General features: G+C 55.3%; 2 protein-coding genes and 1 long non-coding RNA gene across 3 annotated transcripts; 1 reads left to right on the forward strand and 2 right to left on the reverse strand.

The window, feature by feature from the left end:
* Positions 1-1,339: 1,339 nt before the first annotated feature.
* ORAI3 (ORAI calcium release-activated calcium modulator 3) lies at positions 1,340-6,386 on the reverse strand. Its single transcript, XM_025854022.2, has 2 exons — positions 5,930-6,386; positions 1,340-2,813 (listed from the first exon to the last, which is right to left on the reverse strand). Exons 1-2 carry the CDS (start codon positions 6,155-6,157, stop codon positions 2,151-2,153), a joined length of 891 nt encoding a protein of 296 aa, XP_025709807.2. The 5' UTR covers positions 6,158-6,386; the 3' UTR covers positions 1,340-2,150.
* Positions 6,387-8,368: 1,982 nt separating this feature from the next.
* On the reverse strand, positions 8,369-26,766 carry FBXL19 (F-box and leucine rich repeat protein 19). Its single transcript, XM_025853775.2, is given in 12 exon segments — positions 8,369-8,547; positions 8,652-8,870; positions 13,540-13,701; positions 13,787-13,950; positions 20,641-21,152; positions 22,394-22,426; positions 22,938-23,021; positions 23,023-23,157; positions 23,251-23,337; positions 23,441-23,584; positions 24,967-25,167; positions 26,443-26,766. Coding segments are annotated over 11 exon segments (1,896 nt in total). The 5' UTR covers positions 25,144-25,167; positions 26,443-26,766.
* On the forward strand, positions 8,449-19,342 carry LOC141371693 (uncharacterized). Its single transcript, XR_012376846.1, has 3 exons — positions 8,449-8,583; positions 18,021-18,268; positions 18,834-19,342. It is a non-coding gene; the product is annotated as an uncharacterized lncRNA (long non-coding RNA).
* Positions 26,767-27,017: the final 251 nt, after the last annotated feature.

Genomic DNA, 27,017 nt, shown 5'->3' on the forward strand with positions numbered 1-27,017 from the left:
CGAAGGCTACCTCAAAGTAATGTTATAAGACTTGTGGGGCCTAAAGGCCCTAGAACAGGTCTTGTGAAAAATAAACTAGTACGGACTGGAGCTGGGATGGTCGATTCTTCAAGCATCGTGGCCCCAGTGTCCACCGTTTTCAGCCGGGTGGGGGGGGCGCGGGGGGGCTAAGCTTACGTGGTCCCGCCGCTCGAGGGCAGCACCGGCCCAGGCGCTGAGGTCACCGAGGCTGGGCATCCTTTTCTTTCAGTGGGACGCAGGGCATCTTGGTTTCTGGGTAATGGCACTCCCAGGAGGCCCCTCGGATTGAGCTGAGGATGCCCTAGCTTTCAGACATTTCTACGTTAGTCCCTCGCTGTGTGACCTTGGGCAAGCCACGGACCTCTCTAAACTTAAGATTCTTCCTCTGAAAAGGTGTTAATTCCTGTCACGCAGGACTATTGTAGGCGTCGGAACAGTGCAGGAAAGGTAGGCCTGGTTCATGCAAATTCACTATTCTAAGTAACAGGAAAAGAGAAAAGACGGACTTGACCGAGGTCTCACGCGGTAAGAATAGATGAGAGGATTAGAACCCCTTAAAATTTTGAGGAAAATTAGGCTGAAAAGAATTTTCATTAACGCATGGGTGATGAGAGCAGATTCCTTTCTCTGTCTCAGTTGAAAGGTATTGGCTTTTTATATCAGAAAGAGATTCCCCGTGTTATGGTAAAGGTAGTCCAAGTTTTCATTGGCTTTGGGCAAGATCCTCCCTCAGCTTTCCCAGGTCTGTTTCCTTATCTCTGAAATGCAAATGATAAACACTGGTCTCTTGAGGTGGTTGTGAGAGTTAAATAAGGTTACCTAGCTTCTAGTATGTAGTAGTCACTCCAGAAAGTTAACACCAAAAGAAGCTTATTCTAAATCCACAATGGAAGAGATGGAGACTCTGGGCTCAGGAACAAGAGTGCAAACATTTTTGGCTTTGGAATAAGTCAGTCTCCAAATCAGGAGCTACTGGCCCCTGTCAGCGCCAGAAGGGGGCCATATCTGGAACCATTCTTCTCCACCTCCAGGTACACCTGCTCACACCTGGCTTTTAGGAGTAAGTCACCTGGGGGCACCTGGGCAACTCAGTCTGTTAAGCATCTACCTTTAGATCAGGTCATGATCCCACAGTCCTGGGATCGAGCCCCAGGTTGGCTTCCCTGCTCAGTGGGGAGTCTGCTTCTCCCTTTCTGCTCACACTCTCTCTCTCAAATAAATAAAATCTCTTCTTTTCCAAATAAATAAAATCTTAAAAAAAAAAGTCACCTGATCCCAAGAAGGCCTCCCCTTCACCCCATTCAAAGCCACAGAGACATCTGTGAAACACATTTTATTATACAAAACAAGGTGCATCAAAAACTCAGTGTCAGAATAGCTCTGTATTCCAAGGGCTAGTGACTGGACCTTCTCCCTTAAAACCTTCTCACCCCAAGACCCTTTCTAGGGAGTCAGGTTGGGCACACGGGCCCTCAGACTCCAAAGATCTCCAGCCCTGGCCTAGGAGAGTGAGAACCAGACACAGAAGCTTAAGTGTGGGTGTAGGGCAGTGGGGCAGGCACTTGAACCTCCAAAAATAGGGAGGCTCCTCCTAGGTAAGGCTGGACCTGTCTGTGGTAGAATCACTCAAATCCTTCTCTACGGCAACTAAAGCAAGAATGTGGAACCCACCACAATCTGGAGATGGGGGAAAGCTTCCCCCAAATGCCAACCACAAAGTAGATTCTACAAAAATAAAGCAAGGGTTGACTGCCTTCTGAGGCAGCTGGGTGGGTGTGTAACCTTCTGACCTCCACATCCTGTTCAGGGATAAGTGGCTAAGGGTCAGCACCAAAGGTCTGACCAGGATCTCCCTGCCTCCCCTCTACCTACCATGATCCTTGGACTGAAGACCTGCTACTTCCTCGCTTGCTCCTCCCAGCCCAGATGTAGAGTAGACAGACTGGGATAGACTGACAGGGAGAATCCCTGGGAATGTGGAAGCTGCCCCAAGGCCCAGGCCAAAGGACCCTGAAGGCAGGAATCTGGTCTCTACCTGGGAGTGGACACAAGAAGCGGCTCCAGGCAGGGGCAGGGAATGGGGTCTTGAGACTACGGTCCTTTTGCAGACCGGAGGGCACACATGGGCCTCACACAGCCTGCAGCTCCCCCTGCAGGCGACTCAGCTCCTCCAGCTCCTGCTTGTGGCGGTCAGTCTTGTGTGCCACCAAGGAGCGGTAGAAATGCAGGGCAAAGGCCACAAACACAAGCCCCACGGGTACCATGATTGCTGTGGAGGCCATGGCTGCTTGCCAGCCTGGCCCATGGGCCCCTCCTCCACCAACACACGCTTGCCGGGGTGGGCAGGCCTCAGATGGCTCAGCCCGTGATGGAGCTACAGAAGTAGAGGACGCCTTGGAAACTGGACGAAGGGAGGTGGTCAGTGGTAACAGAGTCCCAGGCACCTGGGAGGCAGGTACCACGGGGGCTGGTGTGCCCAAGGGCGTCCCAATGGGCACAAACTTGACCCAGCCAACCAGGACAACTTCAGCGAGGAAGAGGAAGGTGCCCAAGGCAGTGGAGAAGCCCCAGGCCAGCTCCACGTAGCGGTGGAGTCGCTGGTGTGGCGACTGGTGGACAGAGTTGAGGTTGTGGATGTTGCTAACAGCTTCTATGTGGGGCAGCAGACACGTGGAGACCATGAGTGCAAAGAGGTGCACGGCTACTAGCACGGTGGTGCAGGCACTAAAGGCTACCAGCAGGCCTGGCGGGTATTCATGGTCGCTCTCCAGCTGTACCTCCACCATGGCCACCTATGGGGACAGAGGAGACGGATTGAGTGCCCACAACCTCTTTGGCAGTAGAGAGTTGTTTTGCCTGTTGGCATACATCACCAGTGCATCCCTAGGGCCAAGAACGGTGCCTGGCAGGAAGAAGGTGCTTAGTCTCTGTTGAGTGAATGAACTGGCCACCTTGGTAAGGCTCTGTGCTGTTCTGACTTTGGTTTCTGCACCTGGCTATTGAGAGGGCTGACACATTAGATGACACATTTCTGAAAATCTTACCTTGTTAGGGGGGTTAAAAAAGCAGATTCTGGGGGTGGCTGGGTGGCTCAGTCGGTTGAGCGCCTGCCTTCAGCTCAGGTCATGATCCCAGGGTCCTGGGATGGAGCCCCACATCAGGCTCCCTGCTCAGCAGGGGTCTGCTTCTCCCTCTCCCACTGCACACACACACAACACACACACTCTCTCTCTAATAAATAAAAAAAATTTTTTTTTAAAGCAGATTCTGGAGCTGGGCCGCCTGGGATTACTCTCAGCTCTACAAGCTGTGGAATCTTGAGCAAGTGATTTAGTTCTATGCCTCAATTTCCTCATCTGGAAAGTGGGGATTGATAATGGCACCTACTTGCCTTACAGGGTTGTTGTGAAAATTAAATGAGATAATGTACACCAAGCACTAAGCATAGTGTAAGGCACATAGTAAGCGCTAGGTGTTTGTTGTTATTATTACAGTTATTAACTGTTTGTAATACTAGTGTTATTATTAGTGTTAGGGGAGAGCAAGGCTCTTAAGAACACTGAATGAAGTCCAAGGCCAGAGTTTGCAAACTGGTATACCATGAACCCAAGCCAACTTTGCACACATGTTTTGCTTGGCTCATACAGTGTTTTTTAAGGAACTAGGCTGCACTTTTAAAACTCAAGAGATTTCCTATAAATATTCCTATTTCTAGATCCCCTTGAAAATTTGGAAGATCTGGTTACATCAGACCCACATTCCTACATGTCAACTATCAGCTAGAGTTGAGTCATGACTGCTCCGTTTGGACAGGTCATAGGGTCTCCCGATAGCCATCCCCACTCAGGCCATAATACCTGCCTGTCCTTTGCAAACATTTGCATTGATGATCCTATTCTAGAGTTGTATAAATTTGGATTCCAGAGCCAGACTACCTAAGTTCAAATTCTGCCGCTTACTTGCTGTGAGATCCTGGGCAGGTGTCTTAACATCTCTGATTTGTTTTCTCATCTGTAAAATGGCCATAGTAGTGGTACCTACTTCATAGAATAATAAATGTGATACACATAAAAGCTGGTACTGCATGACATGGGATACACATTACCTGGTACTGCATGACAGGGCAATACAATTTGTATAATGTGATTCTAACCCAGGCTACCCAAATATCAGAATCTGGATCTTTCCCCATGCCTGGTCCTTGCAGGACCCATTAGATTGCTCTGGGGCTGGGGGAAGGAAGAAGGTACAGAGTCTGGAGGGTGGTGGTTAGGAAGACAAAGCTAAGTATTTTGGGAAACTGGGCCATGGCAAGTGTTAGCAGTTTCCACAGACAGAGATCTGGGCCAGGCCTAGGCCTGGTTTCTCCCAGAGGCTGACCCAGCCTTGCTCTCCCCTAGCAGGACTGGGGCCAGTCCTGCCCCCAGAACCTACTCATCTGGCCTTTTGATCCTGTAGGGAAGGTCCTGGCATGTAAGCTGTCACCCCAGCAACGTGCAAGTCCAGCAGCAGGCTGGACTGTCCCCTTGGGAACAGGCTGGACCATGGGATGGATGGGGGTGGGGGACTTCCCTCAGTCAGCTAGATCCATGAAGTCACTTCCTTCCCTCTGCAGTCTATACAGGTGAAAGGGAGTCACTTCCCTGTCCCTAGCTGACCCCACATCAGGAAAAGTGGGCTGGCCTATGGATACTGGGCCCTCAAAGAGAAAACCATAGACCCTGGATGACCCCTAGGGATAGACTTTTCCTCTCATCATTCAAATACAGAGACTCTGGGAAAGAGCAGGGCAGAGACTAACGCAAATCACCTACTGCTGTGACCCCTCCATCCCCATCTCCATAGGTTCCTATGAAGAACCCCCCCCTCTAGCTTGCTTTCTCCTTCCCATCATGATGGTGGAGAAACTCTGGACTAACAGTTCAGTGATCCAGGGTTCTAGATCATTCTGCAGCTTTCATCTGCTGAACACTCTTGGCAGAGGCATTGCCCCATTAAGGGCCTTGGTTTCTATGCCTGCCCAATAAACAGGTAGTCTGAGCCATCTCTGATGTGTGTCTTGCTCTGACATGCTGGGATCTAGAGTTTGGCAAGAATCAGCTCATCCTGGGGCAGCTATTTGCAGGCTACAGAGGGCACAGCCTCTATGATCTCAGTTTCCCACTGGCCCTCGAGGGGTTGGATGCCTGTCCAGGGTCACACGGCTGGCCACAGGCCCAGAGGAGTCAGGTCCTCCTGACCCTGGGACTGCTTCAGTCCCATTTCCTGTGAGGCCTCCGCGGGGACCGTTAGCTGATACCATCCTCCCACACCTGCAGTTTATCAGATCAGGAATCATGTCTCAGCTTCCTAATCACCTTCTTTCCCCAGCAGCTTCTTCAGGGGCATTCTCTCTGCTCAAAGCTGTCCCGGGTTACACCAAGCCCTCTTTGTGTCTGCTAGGGACTGGCCATCCTCCTGGGGACGGGGCCGCCTTCAATTGGGGGACTACTGCATCCAGTTTATCTTCTTTGACTCTCCCAGTCCTGTTTATAGGGCCCCCACCCAGCTCTGATTTGCGTTTGAAATCTCTCAGGGGAACTTGGTAATGACTTCTGTCTGGGACCACGCTCCTTCTGGACCTCTCTGCCCCACCCTCGCATATGTATCCCCCTCAGTGATTTGTCTCCCTTCATGACTAGGGGTCTGTTTACACACACACACACACACACACACACGCACGCACGCACACCCGTAAAACGGGACTCGAGTAGTCCCTTGGGACCTTGTTTGTACTCCTTTACCTCTTAAAAACCCTTGCTTTCCCTTTCTTCTGTCCCATCTCCCTTGGGTACCCGTTTACTTGGCCCGCGACCCCCTGCCCCCATGTGCCTCACCCCCACCCTGTGCACCCCTTTCCTCCCCTCACCATGGCGAAGCCCGAGAGCAGGGCAGACGTGCGGCTGGAGGCTTTGAGCTTGGCCCGGCTGAGGTAGAGGCGGCGCCAGCTGAGGGCCCGCAGCGAGTGCTGACTGGCCCCCATGAGGTCCAAGTAGCCGCGGTGCACGAACTCTCGGTATGTGGCCGAGCCCGCGGGGCTCTCGGCCTCCGGGTTCAGCGGGGCCTGTTCGCCCGCGTCCCCCTCGCCGCCCTTCATCCTGGGGGCCGCAGCACTGGGCGGGCTGGGTGGTCACGGGGGCGCCGAGTCGCCCCGGGTGCCCCATGAGGGCCGGCCCAGGCCGGCGGAAGGCCCCATCCCCGGGCGGGGCGAGCGGGGATGCCGGCGGCGGCGGCGGGCGCCCAGGAAGAGGTGCCCGTGTGCAGCAGGGAAAGCAGGCGTCTGCGAGGAGCCCCAGGGGCCAAAGCAGGATAACAGAGGCCGAAACCGGAACTGGGGCGGAGGCGGAGCCGGAGCCCGAGCGGCCACAGGATGGGGTGGAGCTCAGGCGGGGGGAACGAAAGACCGTCGGCAGAGATCCCGAGGGACCTCGCGACCCCAGGCCACTTCACTATCACCCAGGCGCCCGCGCCCCAGCCTAGGGCTGGGAGTTCCCGGGCCCTGGACAATTCGGCACACTTGGGACACCCCTAAGATGCCCAGATCTCCAAACCCCTCCCCGTAAGTAGTGAGCTGGGGGAAGGTGAACCCATCCACCTGTAGGCACCAAAGGGGGTCCGGCATCCTCAGTTCCGAGAAGCCTGGGAAGTCCTAAGGACCCCCAGATCCATCCAAATAGCCCCCTTAGCCAGTCGTCCCAGCTCCTCCCCCCACCCCAACGCCGGTGAGAGACACACGAATGCGGCGGCCCTGGCTGGAAGATTTTGAGTTTTATAGCAAACCGTATTGTACAGACCTGGGGCCCAGGGGCCCAGCCCGGCTGGGACCCCCACTTGCCCCCGCCGGGCTGCCTCCTCCCCCTCCCCCAAGCGGCCCCATCCTCAAGCCTTTCGCGATACCCAGAACCCCCTCCCCTCCGGCCTTTGGTCCGCCCAGTCCCTCCCCCCACCCTCGCACCTCCCTGTTACCTGAGGTATGTGGATAGATCCCCCCTCCCCTACATGGTACAACCCGGCTCCCCCGGGGTGGGACCTGGGCTGAGGGGCGGGACCTGGCCCCAACTCCTCCCCCTGGCTCCCCAAGCCCCGCCCCCCGCCCCGAGGAGGGTGGGGGAGGGCCGAGTCTGTTACTAAGTTCCCATGGCAACTAAGAGGGGCCATTTCCAGCCTTAGCACTGGCTTCGGGAGGTGTCCATTGGCTGCTATTTCCATGGCAACCAGGAGTGGCAGTTCCCTGGGCAAATGGGATACAAGTTTCCATGACGATGAAAGAGTGGGAAGAGCCAAGCTGGAGGAGTCCCATCTTCCCCATCATTGGGCTGGCACCCCACCCCCACCCCCACCTTAGGTCAGGAGGGGTGGAGCTGCTCAATACAGTAAAGCAAGAGAGAGCCTGGGGGTGGCGCAGTCCAAGCTGGGTGCCCACCAGACCAGTCTCAGTCCAAGCCGATCAGTCCCCTCACTCCGGCTCCCCCAGGTCCGAGGTTCCCCCGGTTCAAGTAACACTTCAGTACAGATGAATGTTCAAGTATTGTGCGGGGAGACAGGTAGGGGGCTGGGGTACCCCTCACCACTCCCCTGGGCCACGCTGAACAGCGGGTAGGCCCGCGGCCCCCACTCCTCGCAATAGCTGCCATTGTCAGTGACGTTCAAGGAGTCAGGGTTGGGGGGGAAGGAACTGAAATCTGGGGAGGGAGTAAGGAGAGGGGTGTGACCCCCTGAGGGGGGTACTACTGCCCCCACACCTGCTCTTTGCCCCCACCCCTCTCTCAGCCCTGGCTTTCCCCTGGTTCCCCGAGTCCCCCCCCATCTCTGACACGTGGATCCCCAATTGCTCCTCTGGTTTCCCTTTTTGGCCCCACCCCCACCCCCCAACTCCAAGTGTCTGGTCTTTGTTCCCTGAACCCTTGGTGGTCTGCTTTCTGCCCCCCCTCCCCCAGCCCATCCTCCACCTCCCCCAGCCCCCTGGCTCCCAGTATCCTGTGTGCAGGTACCCTTTCCCCATTTCCCTCCCTCAAACTTGCACCTTACCCCCCCCCTCCCACCATCCCTTTGGCTCAGCACCCCCCTGTACCTCTGACCCACTCCCCCCAGGGGATGGACAATGAAGCAGGTGGAAGGGAGAAGGGATGGGAAGGAGAGACCCCCAGAGATATCAGTGCAGGGGGTAGAGAGGGGGGAGGCTGGCTCGAGTCCCTGGGCAGGAATCCCAAGTCATGAGGTGGGTAACCTGGCCTCCTGGCAGGGATAAAATGAAGGCCCGAGGTCCAAGGCTCTTGATGAGTCCTGGGGGAGGGTGGGGGGCACCCAACTAGCTGTCCTTGAGAAGTAGCTTCTCCTCTGGGCAGCGGAAGGGGCCAGGGGGCCCAGCGGCTGCCAGCCGGGCACAAGCTTCAGGTGAGAGCTGGCGGCAGGAACGCAGGTCTAGGCGGCGAAGGCGCGGGCAGCGGCGGAACAGCGGGAGGCAGTGGTCCGTGAGGCGGTGGCAACCTGAGGGGGGCGGCAGTGGCGGCGGAGACCACGAAGGTGAGTACGGGGTGGGCACTGGCCACGGGGACCAACACGCTAGCAGGATGGACAGACAGGATGCTTACCAGCAAGATTGAGGTGCACCAAGGTCTCGCGGAGTGGGGAAGTGGGGGCTGTGAGGAGGTGGACGCTGGGGTCCCCGACGTGGGCGCAGTGGCTCAGGTCCAGGGCACTCAGCTGGGGTGCGTGGCGCAGCAGGAGCCGCAGGGAGGCATCTGTCAGCTCCAGGCCTGCCAGGCGCAGCTCTGCTACCCCCTGCAGCCGCCCACGGCTCTCCGTTTGCCCTGGGCAGGCGGTTAAGAGGTCAGCACCCCCGGCTACTCCTGTGCCTGCCCCTCGGCAGCCAGACCAGCCGTCTCTCCACACTCCCATCGCTCGCCACCCCCTAAACCTGCTTCCACGATAACAGAGCCTCCACGTGCGTTCTCTACAGGGCTTGCTCTTCTCCCAAACACCCATTCAACCTGACCTCATCTAATCTATCCATTGCTCACATCACCTCCTCAGTGAGACCCTCCATGATTACTCCATTTGCTATGGTAACAGTCCACATACTCCTACCCCTTCCCTGCCATTATTGTCCCCCCCTTTTCTCACCATGGGACCTATTTTTTTCTCTCCTCCCACTAGAATGTAAGTTCCACAAAGGCAAGAATTTTTGTCTTGTTCTTGCTCTGTCCCTAGCAACTGAGACATAGGTGCTCAATATATATTCACTCATTCGACAAATGCCATCCCTAATGGAACTGCCACCCCAGGCTCTCCTACTTCCCTCTCCTTCCATTAGTAACATCACCAGCTGGATCCCTTCCCCTCCATTCCCCGGGCGCCCCTCGGGGACAACACCACTCTTGCCTCAACTCCTGCCCCAGCCTCCTCACCCGGTCCAGTCTCTCCTCTCCTTCCTGGCATTCAAAGAGAACTGTGCTCACAAACAAGTGGGGCAGGGGGCACCTGGGTGGCTCAGTCAGTTAAGCATCTGCCTTCGGCTCTGGTCATGATCCTGGGGTCCTGGGATCGAGCCCCGTGTCAGGCTCCCGGTTCATCAGGGAGCCTGTTTCTCCCTCTCCTCCCCACTGTGCTCTCTTCTCGCTATCTCTGTCCCTCTCAAATAAATAAAATCTTAAAAAAAAAAAGTGGAGCACCATCCCTCCTCTACTAAAAACTCTGAGGGCACCTCCTTGTTTAGAACATTCCAGTTCTTATAAAGGCTCATCCCTGTCTCTGTTCCTAACCCCCCCTCCCACACTCCCAAACACCTGGGCCAAATTCCACAGGTGACCCTGCTCTGAGACTCTGCCCACGGACACCTAATGTTCGATCCTATGCCTGGCTGGTGTCCCTGGCTTTTAGATCTGAGGTTAGAGACCACTTCTTCCCTCATCTCCAGGGAAGAAGAACTCATCATGTCCCTCATCTCTACACCCAAAGCATGTGGCATGTAGCCTGCTTTTCTTTTATTGTATCTACCACATTCCTGCATTTTGAGTTTTGAGAGGAGAGGGGAGGGAAGGGGCAGAGGGAGAGAGAGAATCTTAAGCAGGCGGGGCGCCTGGGTGGCTCAGATGGTTAAGCGTCTGCCTTCGGCTCAGGTCATGATCCCAGATCGAGTCCCGCATCGGGCTCCCTGCTCAGCAGGGAGTCTGCTTCTCCCTCTGCCTCTCTCTCTCTCTGTCTCTGTCTCTCATGAATAAATAAAAAAAAAAAAATCTTAAGCAGGCTCCATGCCCAGCATGGAGCCCGACGGGTGGCTCCATCTGTTGACCCTGAGATCATGACCTGAGAGCAGAAATCAAGAGATGCTTAACCAACAGCCACACAAGTGCCCCTAAGTTTTTTTGTTTTTCAAACTAAGTGCCTAAACACCAGCCACCATTAATTGAGTACTCAGTGCGGGCCAGGCACCAGCCAAGGGGCCCAAGTGGGGGCCTGCCCCTAGGCCAGGGGCTCTTCTGCGTCCCCTGGAGGGCTGCCTAAAATGGTTGCTGGACCCACAAGAGGTTAGGGAATCTAAGGTAGGGCCTCAGAGCTTGTTTTTCTAACAAGTTCTCCAGTAATGGTGATGCTGCTGGTCTGGACCACGCTCTAAGAACCACAGCTATGTGATTATCACTCCTGCTTACAGATGAGAACTTTGAGGCTCAAATCATTAAAGCAATCTGTCCGAGGTCACATGACTGAAGTAACAGAGGACGCCAGACCAAACATACCACAACACTATCTGCCTCCCAGGCACCAGCCTAGCCCATAATAGATAAACCAGATCAGATATCACCAACTCATGAAACTAGCCTACCCAAATGTGTTATGGAATCTGCACAGTGCTGAAATTTTTCTCAAATGACGAACGCTACGAAAAGGACATTTCCATAAAGAAATTTAGATAGAGCTTTTCTCCGAAAAATTATAAGATCTGGCACCACTGGGCTATCCCTTTCACCTGAAAAGGACTAGCTGGGAACTAGGTTGCAAGATGCTATCCCCTAAAGCCATTCCCGAAGCGCGTCGCCTCTGTCACCTGCCAGGCCATCTTTGTGGGCACTTGACTTGGCAAACTCTGAATTCTGCCTCGTTTTTTCCTTTGAGGAGCTGAGAACCTGGGAAGGGGCTCCATCTACAGATGCCCTCAATCTTGGGCCACAGCTAAAAGTCATTAGAGGGAAGCAGAGGACAGACAGGTCACTTCTGGCTTGGGCAGGGGAAGTGGGCATCTGCAAGGATTTCATTGAGGTGGCAGCATTTAAGCTGGGCTTTCAAGGATTTGAACGTGAAGAGTGGGGTGAGAGTAGGCCAGGCAGAGAACAGCAGGGACAAACACAAGGAAATAGAAGAACTTTAAGTTTTGCTCAAGGAATGCTGCCCAGAGCCAGGGAGCCAAGATAAGAAAAGTGGGTGTAGAGTCCCAACACTACAATAGGTCTCAGGGCCTGGAAGGCTCATCACTGCAAGCTCCTGAGGTAGTTCAGGCAGGAGGAACTGGTATCAGGGTGCCTGCCAACCAGCACTTTCTCACCTCCTGGAATCCGCGGTTCCCAGTGCCCACCCTCACCCCCACCCAAATCTCTCTGGCTCAGTCCAATTCCGGTAAGAGTGGGCAATGGGGAGTTCTCCCGTCTAGCTCTGCCTGTGTGACTTGCAGCAGTCAGTCAACCCCTCTGAGCCTCTGGTGTCTTGTCCAGATAGAAAGAAGAATCCTAGATGCTTCTCTACCTCCTTCCAAGGCTGCTGTGAAGCGGGGGTGGGGGGGTGGGGGGGGTGGGGTTGGTGGAGTGGGAAGAAGGGAACTGAAAAGTGAGCTGTGAAAGCAAGGCTCTGGGGTGAGCACAGCCCCTGCCCTCCCAAAGCTTAGAACTCGGAGAGGAAATGGGTTTCCATCAAATCACTTCACCACCATGCAGTGATAGCTGGGAGGGAACTGCTCTCAAAGCTCTAAAGGAACCTTGATCTCGGGGAGGGGGGGGGATCATGGAGGGCTTCTAGGAGGAAGTGGCATTTTTGCTGAGGCCTGAAGAATGATTAGGTGTTAATTAGACAAAGGGGGGGTACAGCATTCTAGACAAAAAGGACTAAGCAAAGGGCTGAGGGCTGGAGGGAACCTTGGCAAGGAGGCTGAAGAGGCTGAAATGTGGGGATGGCACAGGTCAGTGGGAGCCAGACCATGCCAGGCCTTAGTGACAATGTATTAGTCTTTATCCAAAGAGCACTGGGAGATTATGAGGAGTGGAGTTTAGAGCACAGGGGTGACACGGACAGATCTGCCCTTCTGGATGGTTCCCCTGGCCAGAGAAGCTATTGTATTGTGAGCATACCATCTCCTGGCTAGACAAGGAAGGAGCCCCCAGGCCTCAGTGCTCCTGACCCACACCTCCGTTGTGACGGGCGTCTGCTTCCAGCATTCCCCTCTACCAGTATGGGCCTCATTCCCTACGGAAGTGCTTACTCCTGCCTCACACTCCCTGGGACAACCCTGTCCCTTTCAGGAGTCAGTTCAAACAGCACCTCCTCAAGGAGGGATTCTCTCTCTGCTCCCCACACCCAACCACAGCCTCCACCGTATCACCCTGTAACCTTCTGTTTCTGATTCTCTCTCTTCTGCACTACTGGGGTTCTACTAGGGTAGGGACTGGGGCTGTGTGAGGTCTCCAGGGCCCTACAGAAGGCCAAGGCTGGAGTATGTGTCCAATAGTAAAAGCTGTCTTTACCTGACAGGGTACCCAGGCCTGACCCAGGCTGAAGAGGTAGCAGGCCTGACGGGAGAGGGTACCACCACCCTGATGCAACCTTCCAAGTCAACTGGATCCCTCTTTCTGCTCCATTCCCTCAGGAAAACCCTTATTCTTTTACCGTAGGGGAAGGGGGCACAGGGACCAAATCTATTGCTCAGCCATAGAGTACATATATGTACTGCCCCACACATGAATTTGAAAAGAATGTTAAATTAACTGCTGTCATTTAAAATCAAGGATATGTCACAGGAAAATCCACGTGTCTGGCTCCTCTTGACCAATGGAAGTGACTGGCCATCTTGGGCCTGCATTTTCCATGGCCATTGCCGCTGCACCCCTTGGAGGAGGCTCTTCAGGAGCACCCACCACACCCAGTGACTTCACTCCTATCTGCCATCAGCCAGGCCCCTGGCTTCTTCTAGAATTCTTATGCCATCCTCCTGTCTTATACCATGTTTCATCACATAATCATCTCCCCTCTGGAGCACAGGGGCCACTTCCCCTTCATCCCTGTTCCCTCACAGCTCCTATCACAGGGCCCAACACACAGCAGGGAAGTAAACGAATGAACGGTGGCCAAGCAAGGCCTCCTAACCAAACTCATGCGTTCTGCCCTTTCTTCAAATCTCTTAACACCCAGCATGAGCTGGAAGAGACCTTGGAGGCCTCATACCCACCCCCCTTCCCCTGCCCAACCCATCTACAGATGAGCCAACAGACACCACACCTGGTTTGGTGTCTGGTGGAGGCAACAGCAGCTCGCGGAGCTGGGAGTCTTTAACATCCTCAATCCAGCGAAGGTCCAGGAGCCGCAGGGCTGGCAGTGGGGCTGAGCCCAGGGCAGAGACAGAGAGCCAGGAGCAGCCGGAGAGCACCAGCTCCTGCAGGCCTGGGCAGGGGAGGTCAGGAAGTCGGTGCTCCATCCCAGCACTGTCTCCCTCTTCACCCTGTCCTACCTTGCCATCCCACCCTACCTTGCAGACGGTTCAGAAGCCACATGAGCTGCTTCTTGGAGACACCTGTCCAGCTGAGGTCCAGGGCTCGGGGCTGGCGACGAACCACACCACTGAGCATGGGTGGGGTCAGTGACTTTCGCCGGCTCAGGTCCATTCGAGGCCACAGACGCTTGTCATAGCACCTATCAGCCACAAGAGGGAGACAGAGCCCTCAGCTCTTAGGGAGCCTGCGAAACTCCCTACTTCAAGAGTTCATCCGCCACAGCTCTGTCCTGGCCCACAAAGACAGCAGGGGTGGCAGGAAGTACCCAGCCTCGGGCCAAGGGCACTGGGTTTGGGGCTCAGTTTCATCACTAACTGGATGTGAGACCCCAGGCAGGTCCATTCCTCTCCCTGAGCCTCAGACGCTCCACTTGTAAAATGAAGATAATGACCCAGACTCAGCCTGCCCCACAGGGCTACTGTGAGATCAAATGAGGTCGCTGCAGTTTTTAGACCTTACAGCTTATAAAGCACTCTGCCAAAGACACAAACACCCTACACACTGTATTTGATGTAACACCAAAGGGATCTGTCAGCAGCCCCCACCACCCCCACCTTGTGCCTCTGGAGTTCTCCCTGGCTAAGTTATGGTGACTCGTGGGAACATCTCATCTCCTCTATTCATCTCTGCCTTTGAGCCACATCTGGCCCATTCTGATGGCCAGCTGCCCAAGGCTCGACTTACGGCCCTGTTACCTCCTGTCTCAGGTTACTGTGTCCCTCCAACTAGAATGTAGGCCCTACCAGGGCAGGACGGCTTTTCCCCTTTGGTAGCGCCAGTACCTAGCACTGTGCCAGGGGTTACCCGTTGCACATTTGTTGCATGAATGAATGGTGCGAAGCCGGCATGAAGTCCCTGAAGCTTCCACTGAGCGCTCCCCCACAATACACATCATCTACAGCTTTTCACTTATCCACTCAATGTTTATGGAAGGCTTGGTAGGGCCCAGGAATCAAAGTTCCAAAGACGAATGAGGCCTACACAAAGTTAAACAGCTTTCCTGGTCCCTGACAGCCCTGACGGGTCCGACATGCAGTGAACCAGAGAAGGCCCTCCCAAACTTATTTTACCAAGGAACCCTTCCCCACCTCTCCCAAGGTCATCTGTGAACACTTTGTGGCACACTAGAGTTCCTCGAGACTTAGTCTGAAAACTCTCTTCCAGTTCTCAAAAGCATGTCAGGAAATTCCCACTGGGCTACACGGACTGTGTCAGAAGCAGCAGGGGTGGGGAAGGCCCAGGAAGCTGTGTCTGACCTCCCTCCCACCACCCCATTCTGAGCGCTTTCCCTTCGAGAAGCTCGGGGCTGGAGCAGTGGTTACCAACTCCAGTTAGGTGCTATCCCCTTCTCTCAGAACGTGAATTTATCTTTCAATAGATCCCCTCCTTGCACTTAAAACCAGTACTGCTGGGGCACCTGGGTGGCTCAGATGGTTAAGCGTCTGCCTTCGGCTCAGGTCATGATCCCAGGGTCCTGCGATCAAGTCCCGCCGGGGAGCCTGCTTCTCTCTCTGCCTCTGCCTCTCTCTCTCTCTCTGACTCTCATAAATAAATAAATTAATTAATTAATTAATTAAAAAAAACCAGTATTGCTTCACATAAAAATGTTAACCTTAGAGATACATACAATAAAAACCGACCGGGACTATTAGGCTTTAGGCTACCACCTGAAGACTATTTTTGTTAAGCAGGGAGATAAGTATTACAGAGATGTTAAACATACAATAGCACCCAGCGGAGACACTTCCTTTTCAAAACTAATACAAGGATTAAGCCATGGTTTTGCGCCACTTGAAACTGCCAGGCGTTCTCCACAGAGCCCCATCTGACATTTTAGGGAATTACTGGGGGCACAGACACTAAGGCTTCAATCCAAACAACCCCACTTCTCGGTGCCGCCTGCCGCTTCTTCCCCCTTTCCCCCCTCCTGGTATTATAGCCTCTCCTCCTGGTTCCTTCCACTCGACCAATAACCACTTGCAAATCTCTCCGATTACAAAACAGAAAAGGAAAAAACCCAGCCTACCCTCAACCGAGCTTCTGCCCCTTTTCTCATTCCCCTCGGTGAAATCCTGCCCACTCCAACCCAGGCTTGAGTCTCAGCTCAACTGCCACGATCACCCTGAAGCCCTTGGATCTTCCATGGCTAGAAGGGAACCCTTCCCCCCTGGGGGCACACACAGGCCCCCAACTGCTTCTGTATCATACTCCACAACAGCCACATCGAACTACCTGCCCGCCGATAGACACACAATGCTGCCTGGTGCCAACATATATTGGCACATGTTGTGCTTCTGCCTGAAATGCCAACCAACCGAGAGCTTTCCACACTCAGCCCCAGTGTCTCCTCTTCCAGGAAGTCTCCCATGACTTTTCTTGGCTTGAACTAATTGGTCCCTTTGCCCTTGAATGACCAGGACACTGGGTTTAAACCTCAGAGTGGCAGCCAATAATCACTCAGGGCCCTACAGATCCTAAGTGTCCAGCCTCCGCTGCACTGTCAGGAAACCGGGGGAAACACAGCCAGTCCACGGTAACTGAAGCAGCAAGGGATATAGTCAAGAGTCAACAAGAGGACGGGACAGGGCGCCTCCCAGGGAGACAGAAGTGGGAAGACGATGTATGTTCCAGATGGGGAAGAACCAGCATCCAGGCCTGGGACAGAGAGAGAAAACGGAGCGCTCTGAGAAATTCAGGCAGCAGGAACAAAGGGCAATCCACACCTCACCTTAATAATGAGGAAGATGGGGAGGACTACAGCATGAATACCTAGTGTTTATCAAAGGTTTACTATGGGCCAGGTACTGGTCTGTGCATTAGGCAGTCAACCTCACAACAGCCCTAGGAGGTAAATACTTTTACTATAACCTCCTTTTTAGAGTTAAGGAAAATGAGGTCCCAGAGAGGTTGGGAAACTTGTTCGAGGTCCCACGGCTACTAAGTGGCAGCAGAACCAGGCTTTAACCCAAGCTGGTCTGGCCTGAGCGCTTGAGTTGTGTCTGAGGAAGGGGGAGGGGGGAGACTGCAGAGGAGGCTGGGGTGGCACACCGTGGCCAGGAGGCTGCAATGCCTGGCGGGACCGTCATTCAGTGCAGTCACTGAGGTACTATACGTGTGCAAATGTCTAGCAGGGCTGTGGGAGTTCACTGTGAGGGCAGCAGGGAACCATGCATGGGTCCTTTCCAAGCTGCGGAATGACACTAAGGTGAGGGGTAGGAAGAACTGCTAAGAGGCACGGCCTGCCGTCATCCGGGGGCATCAGGGCTTGATGTCTGAGTTCCCTAACCCAGTTCATTTTACCCTAGCCTCCGGCCACCCCGACCCAGTCAGCCCCCTATTAAGCCCACCTCCCAAATCCGAAATTCTGGTCCTAAGCCTCTGTCTTGCAGAGGCCCTTTGGGGATGCGGATGTACCAGCCCAACTGATGCCAGGCAGGAGCTCACAGCCTGGTTCTTTACTCTCAGCTCTCTGGGCTCCCCGATGCCACCACTGTCCTCCTATCCACCAGTCTCCAGGCCTTTATTCCCAGCCCCAGCTGGCCTTGACCTTGGGGTCCAGTCCCTTCCTCGCCACCCTCTGCCCATGTCCCCCAAAGTTCCAACCCTCTTTTCTGCGCCTCAACAACTCTACCATGCTTTCTGCCTGCCCCCTTCCCCTTGCTCTTGGTACATTCACTTTGCCTCCCAGTTCCAAGAGGAGATAAAAGCCACCAGACAGGAAAGCCCGCAACTTCCTGCTCTCCCACCTACAAATTTCTCTCTGGCTCCACCCTCACTGCCTCTTTCCACACACCACCTTGGTTTCCTCACTTCCATCCATCCATCCATCCATCCATCCATCCATCCATCCATCCAGTAATGTCTTAGAACCTACTGGATGCCGGGCGCCATCTTAGAAACTAGGGACACAGCAACGAACAGATCAAGTCCCTTTCTTGGAGCTGATGTTCTCAACCCCATGTGACCTGGCTTTGGTGCCCTACTCCCACGTAGCACAGCCAAGGACACCAGGGCCTCATGTAGCAAATCCAACTGCCACTTGTGGTCCTTGGTCTCCCACGACCTCTTGCCAACATCCTACACTCTATCATTCACTCCTTCCTCAATCTCTCCCCTGCGGGACACTTCCACCATCTCCTTCGTGTCTCTGGCTGGTCTTTCTCTAACTCACAGATACTGACATTCTGTCTTCTCTCCTCTTTCTGGAAGCTGCTACCTGCAGGGGGAGAACTTCCAAACCTGGATCCTTCCAGCATCTGACCTGTACATGCATCTGCCGTCCTGCTAGCTCCTGACTGGCCCACAGGCCTTTCGGACCAAACATGTCAAATCTGAGCACTTCGCGTTCCTGGAACCTGCTCCTCCTCTGGTATTCCCGAGCTTGGGGAATAGTGCTCCTGCCCACCCAGGTTTGTGGGCCAGAAACTCAGCTGAAGAGTCGTCACCCTGCTGCCCAGGTACCAAACACAAGCCATTCTGCTTCTTAAAAAATTCTCAGCCCCAGTCCCTCCTCTCTACCCCTCCAGCCTCCAAGCCTCCTGACTGGTCCCACTGTACCTCTGCTCTGCCCTACCCTCGTCCTTACCAAAAACGACCATTTTATTGAGTGTTTAGTACCTCTCAGGTATTGTGCTAAGTGCTTTGCAAGAACCACTTCATTTAATCCCCACAAGGTATTAGTATAAACCCCAGACTACAGATGAGAAAACAAGCCTTGAAAGGTAGAGCTATCCACCCACGGCTATACATATTCAAGCAGGACACGAGTCACCGTGGATGACACCCATGGGTGCCAGACTCCAGGGCCCAAGCTGAAAATCACTGTGCCGTCCAGCCTCTCTGCTTCATCCACTTCCGGTCACAAGTCTCTCCTTGAGGTAGAAATTAAGTCCTCTTCGGTCCTGGATCCCATGTGCCAAGCACAGAGCTGGCCTTGAAGAGGCCTGAGCAACATATCCCCAAACACTACATGCGCAGGGGTGGGGATCCCCAGCAATTGCTCTCTTTGCTTCTATGTTGCAGGCTAACTGGGAGCTCTGCAAGGGCCCAGGCCCACACTCTGAAGATATAAAGTCTGTGCTTTCAGTCAGTATTTGTAACTGAACGAATAATACAGGTTACAGTTAGGGCACTGAGTAGTTTCTACTTCCTGGGTACTGTCCTTGGTTCTTTATGTACATTAGCTCATAAAGACACTACGACTTTGGGGAGAGTGTGTGCTGTGAATTGTGTAAGACTATTGAATCACAGACCTGTACCTCTGAAACAATTAATACGTTATATGTTAAAAAAAAAAAAAAAAGAAGATAGTAGGAACGGACAAATGAAGGGGGGGAATTGGAGGGGGTGATGAACCATGAGAGACTATGGACTCTGAGAAACAAACCGGGGGTTCTAGAGGGGAGGGGAAGGGGGATGGGTTGGCCTGGTGATGGGTATTAAGGAGGGCATGTACTGAATGGAGCACTGGGTGTTGTACGCAAACGGTGGGTCGTGGATCACTACATTAAAAACTAATGATGTAACGTATGGTGACTCACATAACATAATAAAATAAAAATAAATAAATAAAAATAAAGACGCTACGAAGTAAATGCTTTGGTTCTCCTGGTTTAACAGATGAAGAAGAAACTGAAGCACAGAGAAGTTAAGAAACTAGGCCAGTGGCTGTCAGCTTATCAGGGGAAGAGTAAGGTTCAAACACAGGCAATCTGCCTCCAGAGCCCGCACACTCCTCTCAGCTCAGTTTCCTCTCAGCTCTCCAGCCTCCACAGAGACCAGAGGTGCGAGCTAGTGCCCCAGAGTCCCAAGGAAAAGGAGTGGAGTTCAAGTTCAGCCACCAGCTTGTGCTGTGACTTCAGGTGTCCCTCATCCTCCCACAGGGCTGCGATTATGAGGAACGAGGCAGCCCACAATTTGCAAAGTGCCCACCAGGACGCCTGCTGCACAGGATGTGCCTGGGAAAGAGCCTGAATGTACTCATTTAATGAACTACTTCTTGGGCACCTCCACTGCCCTTGTCCTGTGCTGGGAACACGCAGATAAAACAGACACAGTATCTGCCCCACTGTAACAAGCGATGAGAACATGAGCGTGAATAAATGAGTGAAGGCCTCTGTGCGCTCTGTGAGGCGTACAGGGTGCTGTGGGAGTCTGATGGGACTGGGGGAGGATTTTGTTGGGGGCAGGATCGAAGAGGGAGACCAGAGGCTTGGGAGGATGACCGACATGTCTGAACAAGCAAGGTTTAGGAAGCAGCGGGGAGATGGGGGGAGGAAAGGCAGAGGGAGCTGGTGGCAGCTCCAGGGCATAGAGAAGTGACAAGGGGAGTCAGGAGCCTGAAGTATGGCTGCCTCTGAGAGGGCAGGGGCCACCTCAGCAAAGAGCTTTCTCATGTGTAAATGGGACCTCTAGTGAGACCGTCCTCAGAGAAAGGACTGTGCAAAGCAAACTGGGTGATGTGCGACAGCACTTAGCACCCTGCTTGCCACATTAACGCTCATAAATGACGGTTATTAGGAGCAAAGATTCTGGAGCCATGGGGCCTGGGTTCAAATTCCTGGTTCCACTATCTCCTCTCCACAACCTTGACCTCAGCTTCATCTGTAAAAAGGAATAATAGGACCTACCCTCACAAGGTTGTTATGAGAGTTAAATGAGCTCAAACAATGGAAAGTGGCTTTGCACGCAGCAAATACGGAAATATCAGACTAGAAAACATCCATACTACAGGAGTATGATCAACGTAAGAACAAGCCCCAGAGAGGTCATAACTGGCTGTCGCAGGTCATACGGCAAGCGGGAACCCAGGCCCGTCCAGGCCACTCACCAGCGGCTCCAAGTCCGGCAGACTCGCATGCAAATGCACAGCTCTCGGGGCCCGAGGTGCTGGAAGACACGAAGCCAGGCAGCTCGGGGCAGCGGGTGGTCGGATCCAGCAGCCAAAGGCAGTGTGTCGGGCTCAGGGCTTCGAGGTGGGGGCCGGACCACGTGCCTCTCCAGCTGTGGGGGCCGGGGCGGTGGGGCGGGGCCCAGGGGCCAGCTGAGGAGGGGCCCCCCACTGCCAGGGCGCACAGCCCGCCGCCCCCCGCGGTTCTCCTTCTCGCCCGAGCTGCCCCGGGCTGGCCGTCGCCCATTCCGGGCCTCGCCAGGGGCCTCCTCCTCACTGAGCGATGTGCCTGAAGAGTCAGAGTCGGAATCCGAGTCCGAGGAGGACGAGGAGGTGTCAGGGACCCGCTCCAGTAGCTGGCACATGCGCTTGAAACGCTCGAGCTTCTCCCTCTGTGGGGACGGGGATGGCACGGCCGGGCCCTCAGCAGAGGCCAAAGGCGGCTTTGGTTTCTGCAAGGAGATGGGGGGAGGCTGTTCTAGGGCCCGACACGTGCTTGCCCACCTCCCTGTCCTGAGGAGTCAGCAGGGGATGAGCAGCCCGAGAAACAGTCCTGGGCTCCAGCCATGGCTCTGCCCCTGAACGACGTGAGGCCTCAGCCGCAGCATGTCCCTCTCTGGACCTCAGTCTCCTTATCTGTCATGTGAAGGCACTGATTCAAAGAATTAGAAGCCTTCCAGGTTTCAATAGTTTATGAGTTTCCAAAGGCAGTGAAATACGGAGAACAGTTAGAGATGTCGTTTTGAGTATCAACTCGGCTACCACCTCTCTGTGTGAACTTGGGAAGCCCCGGCCTCATCATCTACAATACGGAACGCTGGACTAGGTGATTCCAAGTGTCTACTCAACGATATGAGAATGACAGAGCACCTCATACTCACGGACCCACATCCTCACAGCGCTCCAACGGAGTGGCAACCTGGACCACTCTCCTTACACTCAAGGAAACTGAGGCTCAGAGAGACCAAGTGACTTGCCCAAGGCTACAAACTGACAAATGGCAGAAGCAGGATTTGAACATAATCAGGCAGACCCTTGCATTCATGTGTCAGTGCACAGTGACATCTGAATCCTAGCTTTGCTGTGGGACCTTGGGCAAGTCTTTTAACCTCTCTGGGCCTCATCTTCCTCAAATCTAAGTACATTTCACAGTTCACAAATCTCATTTACTTTCATTAGATGTAAACAGTTCTGTGGGATGGGTGGATAAGGTAGGTAGTATCATCTCCTTCACAGATGAGGAACCGAGGCTCAGAGCAGCTGACAAGTTGCCAAGACCACACAGGGAGTCAGTGGGCAGGGATTTGAACTCAGTTCTTTTCCCTTTAAGGTTTGGAAAGATGACGCAAATGGGTCAGACGACACCCCAGGGGTTCCTGGAAAGTCCTGTGGCCTGGCCCCAACCCACCTCTCCCCCTCCACTCTTCCCAGGGGTCCAGATGCCACTGTGGCCAAATGGGGCAGGGGCAGGACAAGGTGAGCAGGAAGGGACAGATCTCTGTCTCCAGGGTGGAGGGTGGGGCAAGGAAAGATGGGAGGGGGAGGGTGGAGGTCCCCGGCACACCTCCCAGTTCTCGGGAGGGAGCCCAGGGTGGCAGGACGAGAAAGCCTGGCTCGGATTCAGAACCCTGGGGGGCAGAAGGCCGGGGCCGCCTGGGTCCGATCCTCGGAGGAGGCAGGCGTCTCCACCCACCTTCTTCAGGTGCCTCTCTCGGCCTCCTTTCACCTATCAGAGCAAGAGGGAAATATGGGGAAAGGGAGAGGCCCCATTAGCCCCTCATCGTCCACAAAACTAAGATCCATGCTCGCTTCTTAGACTACAAATCCCAGAAGCCCACATCTCAGGAAGAACTCTGAGCATGCTCACCTTCCCAACCAGTGTCTTGGCTCACTGAGCATGCTCTCCTCTTCTCTTTCTTCCCCCTCAGGCCCTTTCCAGCCCCTCCTTTCCTCCTCCGTAGCAGCTAATTTGAGCATGCTCTCTCCCTCCTACCTGAAGCACCCAGGGCTCCCAAAGCCTCCCTGCCCAGGGCCAGGTGCCCCTCACCTGTACCTCTCCTCCCTACCGAGCATGCTCCACCCTCCCCCGCCCAACATTTCCTAAACTACATCCCCCAACAACCCCTTGGAGAACCCACAGAGCACAGCCTCCCAGGCCCACCCTCCCCAAAAAGGAACTAGACTACCGCTCCCAGAATCCCTTGGGCTGGACCTAATAAGCATGCTCCCTGGCTCACCTTTTTCCTTGGGGTGGGGGGCTCATTCCCTGCCTCCCTCTCCTTTCTTTTGGGGGGCCCAGGCACGTCCTCTGGGGGGGGGCCCAGCAGGTAAGGGGCCCTTGCGCCTAGGTGGGGGTGGTGGAAGCGGCGGCTCTTCCGTCAGCTTCCATCCACTCCCCAGGCTGGCGCCCTCCTCGCCGTTGTCAGCCCTGCGGCGGCCTGGTCCCTCACCTGAATCCTGGGGAGATGGAAGCTGGGGTTGAGGTTCTCTCCAGCTCCCCAACCCACCGTCTACGCAGAACCCAGCACCCAGCCCAGCCCCTACCCCTACCTTGCTGGTCCGGCCTTCCTGGGTGCAGCGAGGGCACTCCCAGCAGTTAGGGATCTCCGCATTGATGACACCCTCAGCCTTCCCCATCTGTAGGCAGAGGGCAGGGAGTGGATGTAGGGTGCCAGTAAACCCAGAGGCAGCGCTCCCCAGGGCCATCACCTTCAGACTCCAGGGCCCCCAGGGCCATCACCTTCAGGCAGCCAGGGTGGACGATCTCATTGCAGATTGTACACTCCATGAGGCTCAAACCAAATTTCTCTTCCTCTCCCTCTACTGTGTCCTCCTTCCCAGCCTCCCCACACAAGAGGCACACAGCTGTGTGTGGGAGCACGGGCTGTTGGGGAAGAGGGAGTATTAGGGACCCCGAAAGCAAGCGACAGGGGGAAGACCCTTTCTTCTCAGGAGCCTGGCCAGCTGCTGGATGAGGTTCAGAACCCATGGGTCAAGCTAGGTCAAATCTTGAATCTGTTCCTTTTCGGCAGTATGACCTTGAGCACGTGATTTAACCTCCTTACGTCTGTTTCTCCATCTGTAAAATGGGGTTAGGCATTTTTCCTTTGCAAGACCTCGGGAAGAATGTGATCACTCAGGGAGGCAGTGGATACATAGTTGTTATTGCTGTTGCAAATGTTGCAGCTGGAGTCGGGGTCTGTGTGTGTGTGTGACCCTGAAACTGTTGCTGGCTTTGGGGAAGGATAGAAACGGTGGCAAACAGGACAACACTGTTAAAAGAGAGAGCAAGAGAGCTGCAGGGGCTGTGGCCGCAGCTTGGGATGATTCTGAGTTTGCACAATGGGCAGCCCAAGGGTTGCTCTGGACCCTACAATGAATCAGGTTTTGGCAAGACTCCTGGGCATGCTAAAGGCAGCTGGCTGGTCCTAGGGGAGAGCAGCCCTCAGACAACTTGACTTTGGGGGGGAAGGCAGGGTAATACAGAGTCACGTGAGGGATGCTGAAGGTTGGGAGACAGGCCCAAGGAAAAAGGAGGTAGGGAAAGGAGGAAAAGGAAAGTGAGGCAAGGGTTGGAGAACAAAGAAAGAGAAGAGGGGGGCTGTAGGGTGAAGAGGCAGCAGAGGGGCTGGAGGAAAAAGGAGGTGGCGGTCCTCCAGGAGGGGGTGCAGGATGCAGCTGGCTCCTCAAGGCTGCTGGAGAAGGGCCACAAAGGGGGCTCAAAGGAAGAAACTCATGTTCTCTGATACCTACTGTGTGCTGGGCACACTCACATGCATGTTCTTGCTTCATCTTTACGACTCAGCAAAGGAAATCTTTCACAGGAAAGGTACCTTGAGGTTCAAAGTGTCTGTTCAAGGTCACACAAAGGGTAAGAGCCTGGCCTCAAATCCGAGACCACTCTGGCAGGTGAGGAAGAGGCCGGAAGGCTAAGACCTATTCCCTTGGGCCAGCTCTGGAAGTGCGCCCCTGTGCGCAGATTCCTCCAGGAAGGAGCACAAGAGGGGCTGAGCTGAGCTCTCTATGGGTCTGTGCCTCTGAAGCCGGGAAAAACGCGAAGGTAAGCACAGGGTTAGATTCTTCTGGGTGCCCTAACATCGCCCCCCACTCGCAAGTGGAGACAAAAATGGCCCTGGTGGATATTTGAACAGACAGCAACTCTACAGTGTGTGCTACGAAGCAGCTGGCCCAGAAAGGTACGTGGGCCGGCTGGGGAAGGGCACCCAAAGCCCCGGGGGTGTCGGGTGTGCTGGGGGCAGAACTCACGGCAGTGCACTGCCGGAGCAGGCACGACTGCTTCATGCGCCCGGGCCCCCCGAACTTCTTCATGTCTCTGCAGAAGTGGCAGTCCCCGCACTCAGTGCGCACACAGGCCCGGCAGCGGCGGCAGCGGGTTCGGCGTCGGCGCGCTCCGGCCCCCGGCCCCCGGCTGCTCGACGACATTGGGGGCGTCAGCAACGCCGAGGGCTGTGGGTGAACGAAAGCAGGGTCAGGTGGGCCCACTGAGGCCCTGGCCTGGGAAACTCCCGGTAGCTCCCCCCATTCCTAGGCAGCCAGAGCTGGCTCTCCTACGCCGGGGAGGCAAGGAACAAGGAGACTATCCCTCCTGGGGTCAGGGGGTGGGCACCACTCCCTCTACTCAAGGCCTCTCTCTCCAAAGCGCTCACCTGGCTCCTCTGGGAACCTGAGAACTGGCTTCCCGACCTCACTCCTCTTTCCTCTAACACTTCCTCAGCATCCCCTTGCCTACTCGGGAGGGAAAGGGACTGGGGACTCTGCACTGACATCCCCACACCAAAGCTCCTTGGAAAGCCAGGCTCCTAGTTCGTGGAGTTACCTTAGAGAGGCCCCAACTCTTCCCCTGGTATCCAAATGCACTCCACCTAAAATTCCCCCAGACTTACCTCCAAGATACCCACAAATTCCTGGGTAGAAGCTCTAGACCTTTCTTCCTTTCTCCTTTCTCTCTCTCTCTCTCTCTCACAACTACCACTCAATCTCTCTTCCCCCAAAACCTATACATTGTCAACAGATCCAATGGGATGCTTGCCCTCCCCCATCCCCAGGGCTCTGAGACACCCCCCTCCCATGCTGCTTCAGAGCCCCTCCTCAGCCCAAGATCTCAACTGCTCTGCTCCCCACAGAGCTCCCTCTGCCCCAAGACATTCTCCTCTTGGATCTCTCAGGTCAGCCTGGGCAATCTCCCAGATTCCCTGGGATTCTAGAATCCACCATGACATCTCCACAGAACTCAGGATGGGCTCAGTCCTACATGTCTTCTCCCCCACCCCCAAGCTTCCCAGGCTACTTTTCCATCCCTAATTGTCTAGAATCCCTTGGGCTCCCCTTCCCATGGAAACCAGATCCTCCAAGATCCCATACAGACTCAGCAAGCCTGGAGGGGGTCTCTTCGTGGCCAGAGTCTTACCCTAGCTTCCCCCTTTCCAGGGACTTCCAGACCCATCCATGGGGGGAAGGGGCCCTCCAGCGCTCCAGGGGAGGGGCCTGGAGGGCGGCGACTGCAGGCGGGGATGGGGGTCTGCAAGGGGAAGCAGGGTCTAGGAAGGAAGGCCAGTTCCCCAGGGTTGAGAGGTAACAGGAAGGAGGGCTGGAGATGAGAGGAGTTTGGAGCAAAGAGAGGGCGAGGCTGGGGGCGGGGAAGGTAGAGAGAGGCCGGGCTGAGGATGAATGGGAGTGGGAGCTGCCCAGGTCTGGGGGTGAGGAGGAGCCGCATGAACCCACCTCACACGTGTCCCGGGAGCCATCTCTCCCTTCTCGGCAGCTCCCGGCGGGTCGGCGGCCATCGGCGGCGGGGGGGCCGGGCGGCGCGGGGCGCGGAACGCTCAGAACGCCGGGGTCCACGGCCCCCCGAGGGCGCTCGGCCCCTCCCTCCGGCGGAGGCCGGGACGGCGGCGAGTGGAGATGGGGGGCGCCGGGGGCGAGGCCCTCCCACGGGCTGCGGCGCGGCCCTTCCAGGGGGAGGTCCTTCTCTGGGGGGCTCAGTCCCTCAGCCCCCCCAGGCCAACGGGGGCTCCTCGGGCGCAGGGTGCTCAGCTTCTGCCCGGGCCCCACTCAGTCCCGGGTCCGAGTCACAGCTCCCCTCCCCCCACCCGCCTCTCCCCAGCGCCCCCGGCCCTTTAACTGGCCCCTTCCCGGCCCCCACTGCCCAGGGGTCCAGGGCCAGGCCTGGGCCCCCCACCGTTTCCGGGGTTCAAGCCCCGCCCACCGCCGGTTCCCGGGGAGGGGGGGGTCCCTGTAACCTGCCCCCCTCCCCTGGGCCCGCCCCTAGACTGCGGCCCCCTGCCCTAGGGCTACCG

This window comes from Callorhinus ursinus, unplaced genomic scaffold (genome assembly GCF_003265705.2).
Source record: "Callorhinus ursinus isolate GAN/ISIS: 27379988/994484 unplaced genomic scaffold, GSC_fseal_2.0 scaffold87, whole genome shotgun sequence".
Classification (NCBI taxonomy): domain Eukaryota; kingdom Metazoa; phylum Chordata; class Mammalia; order Carnivora; family Otariidae; genus Callorhinus; species Callorhinus ursinus.

Coding starts and splice junctions, on each gene's coding strand:
- ORAI3 (XM_025854022.2), bottom strand. CDS start 6,157: ATGAAGGGCGGCGAGGGGGACGCGGGCGAACAGGCCCCGCTGAACCCG. Junction 2,814..5,929: donor TGCTCTCGGGCTTCGCCATG/GTGAGGGGAGGA, acceptor CTGTCCCCATAG/GTGGCCATGGTGGAGGTACA.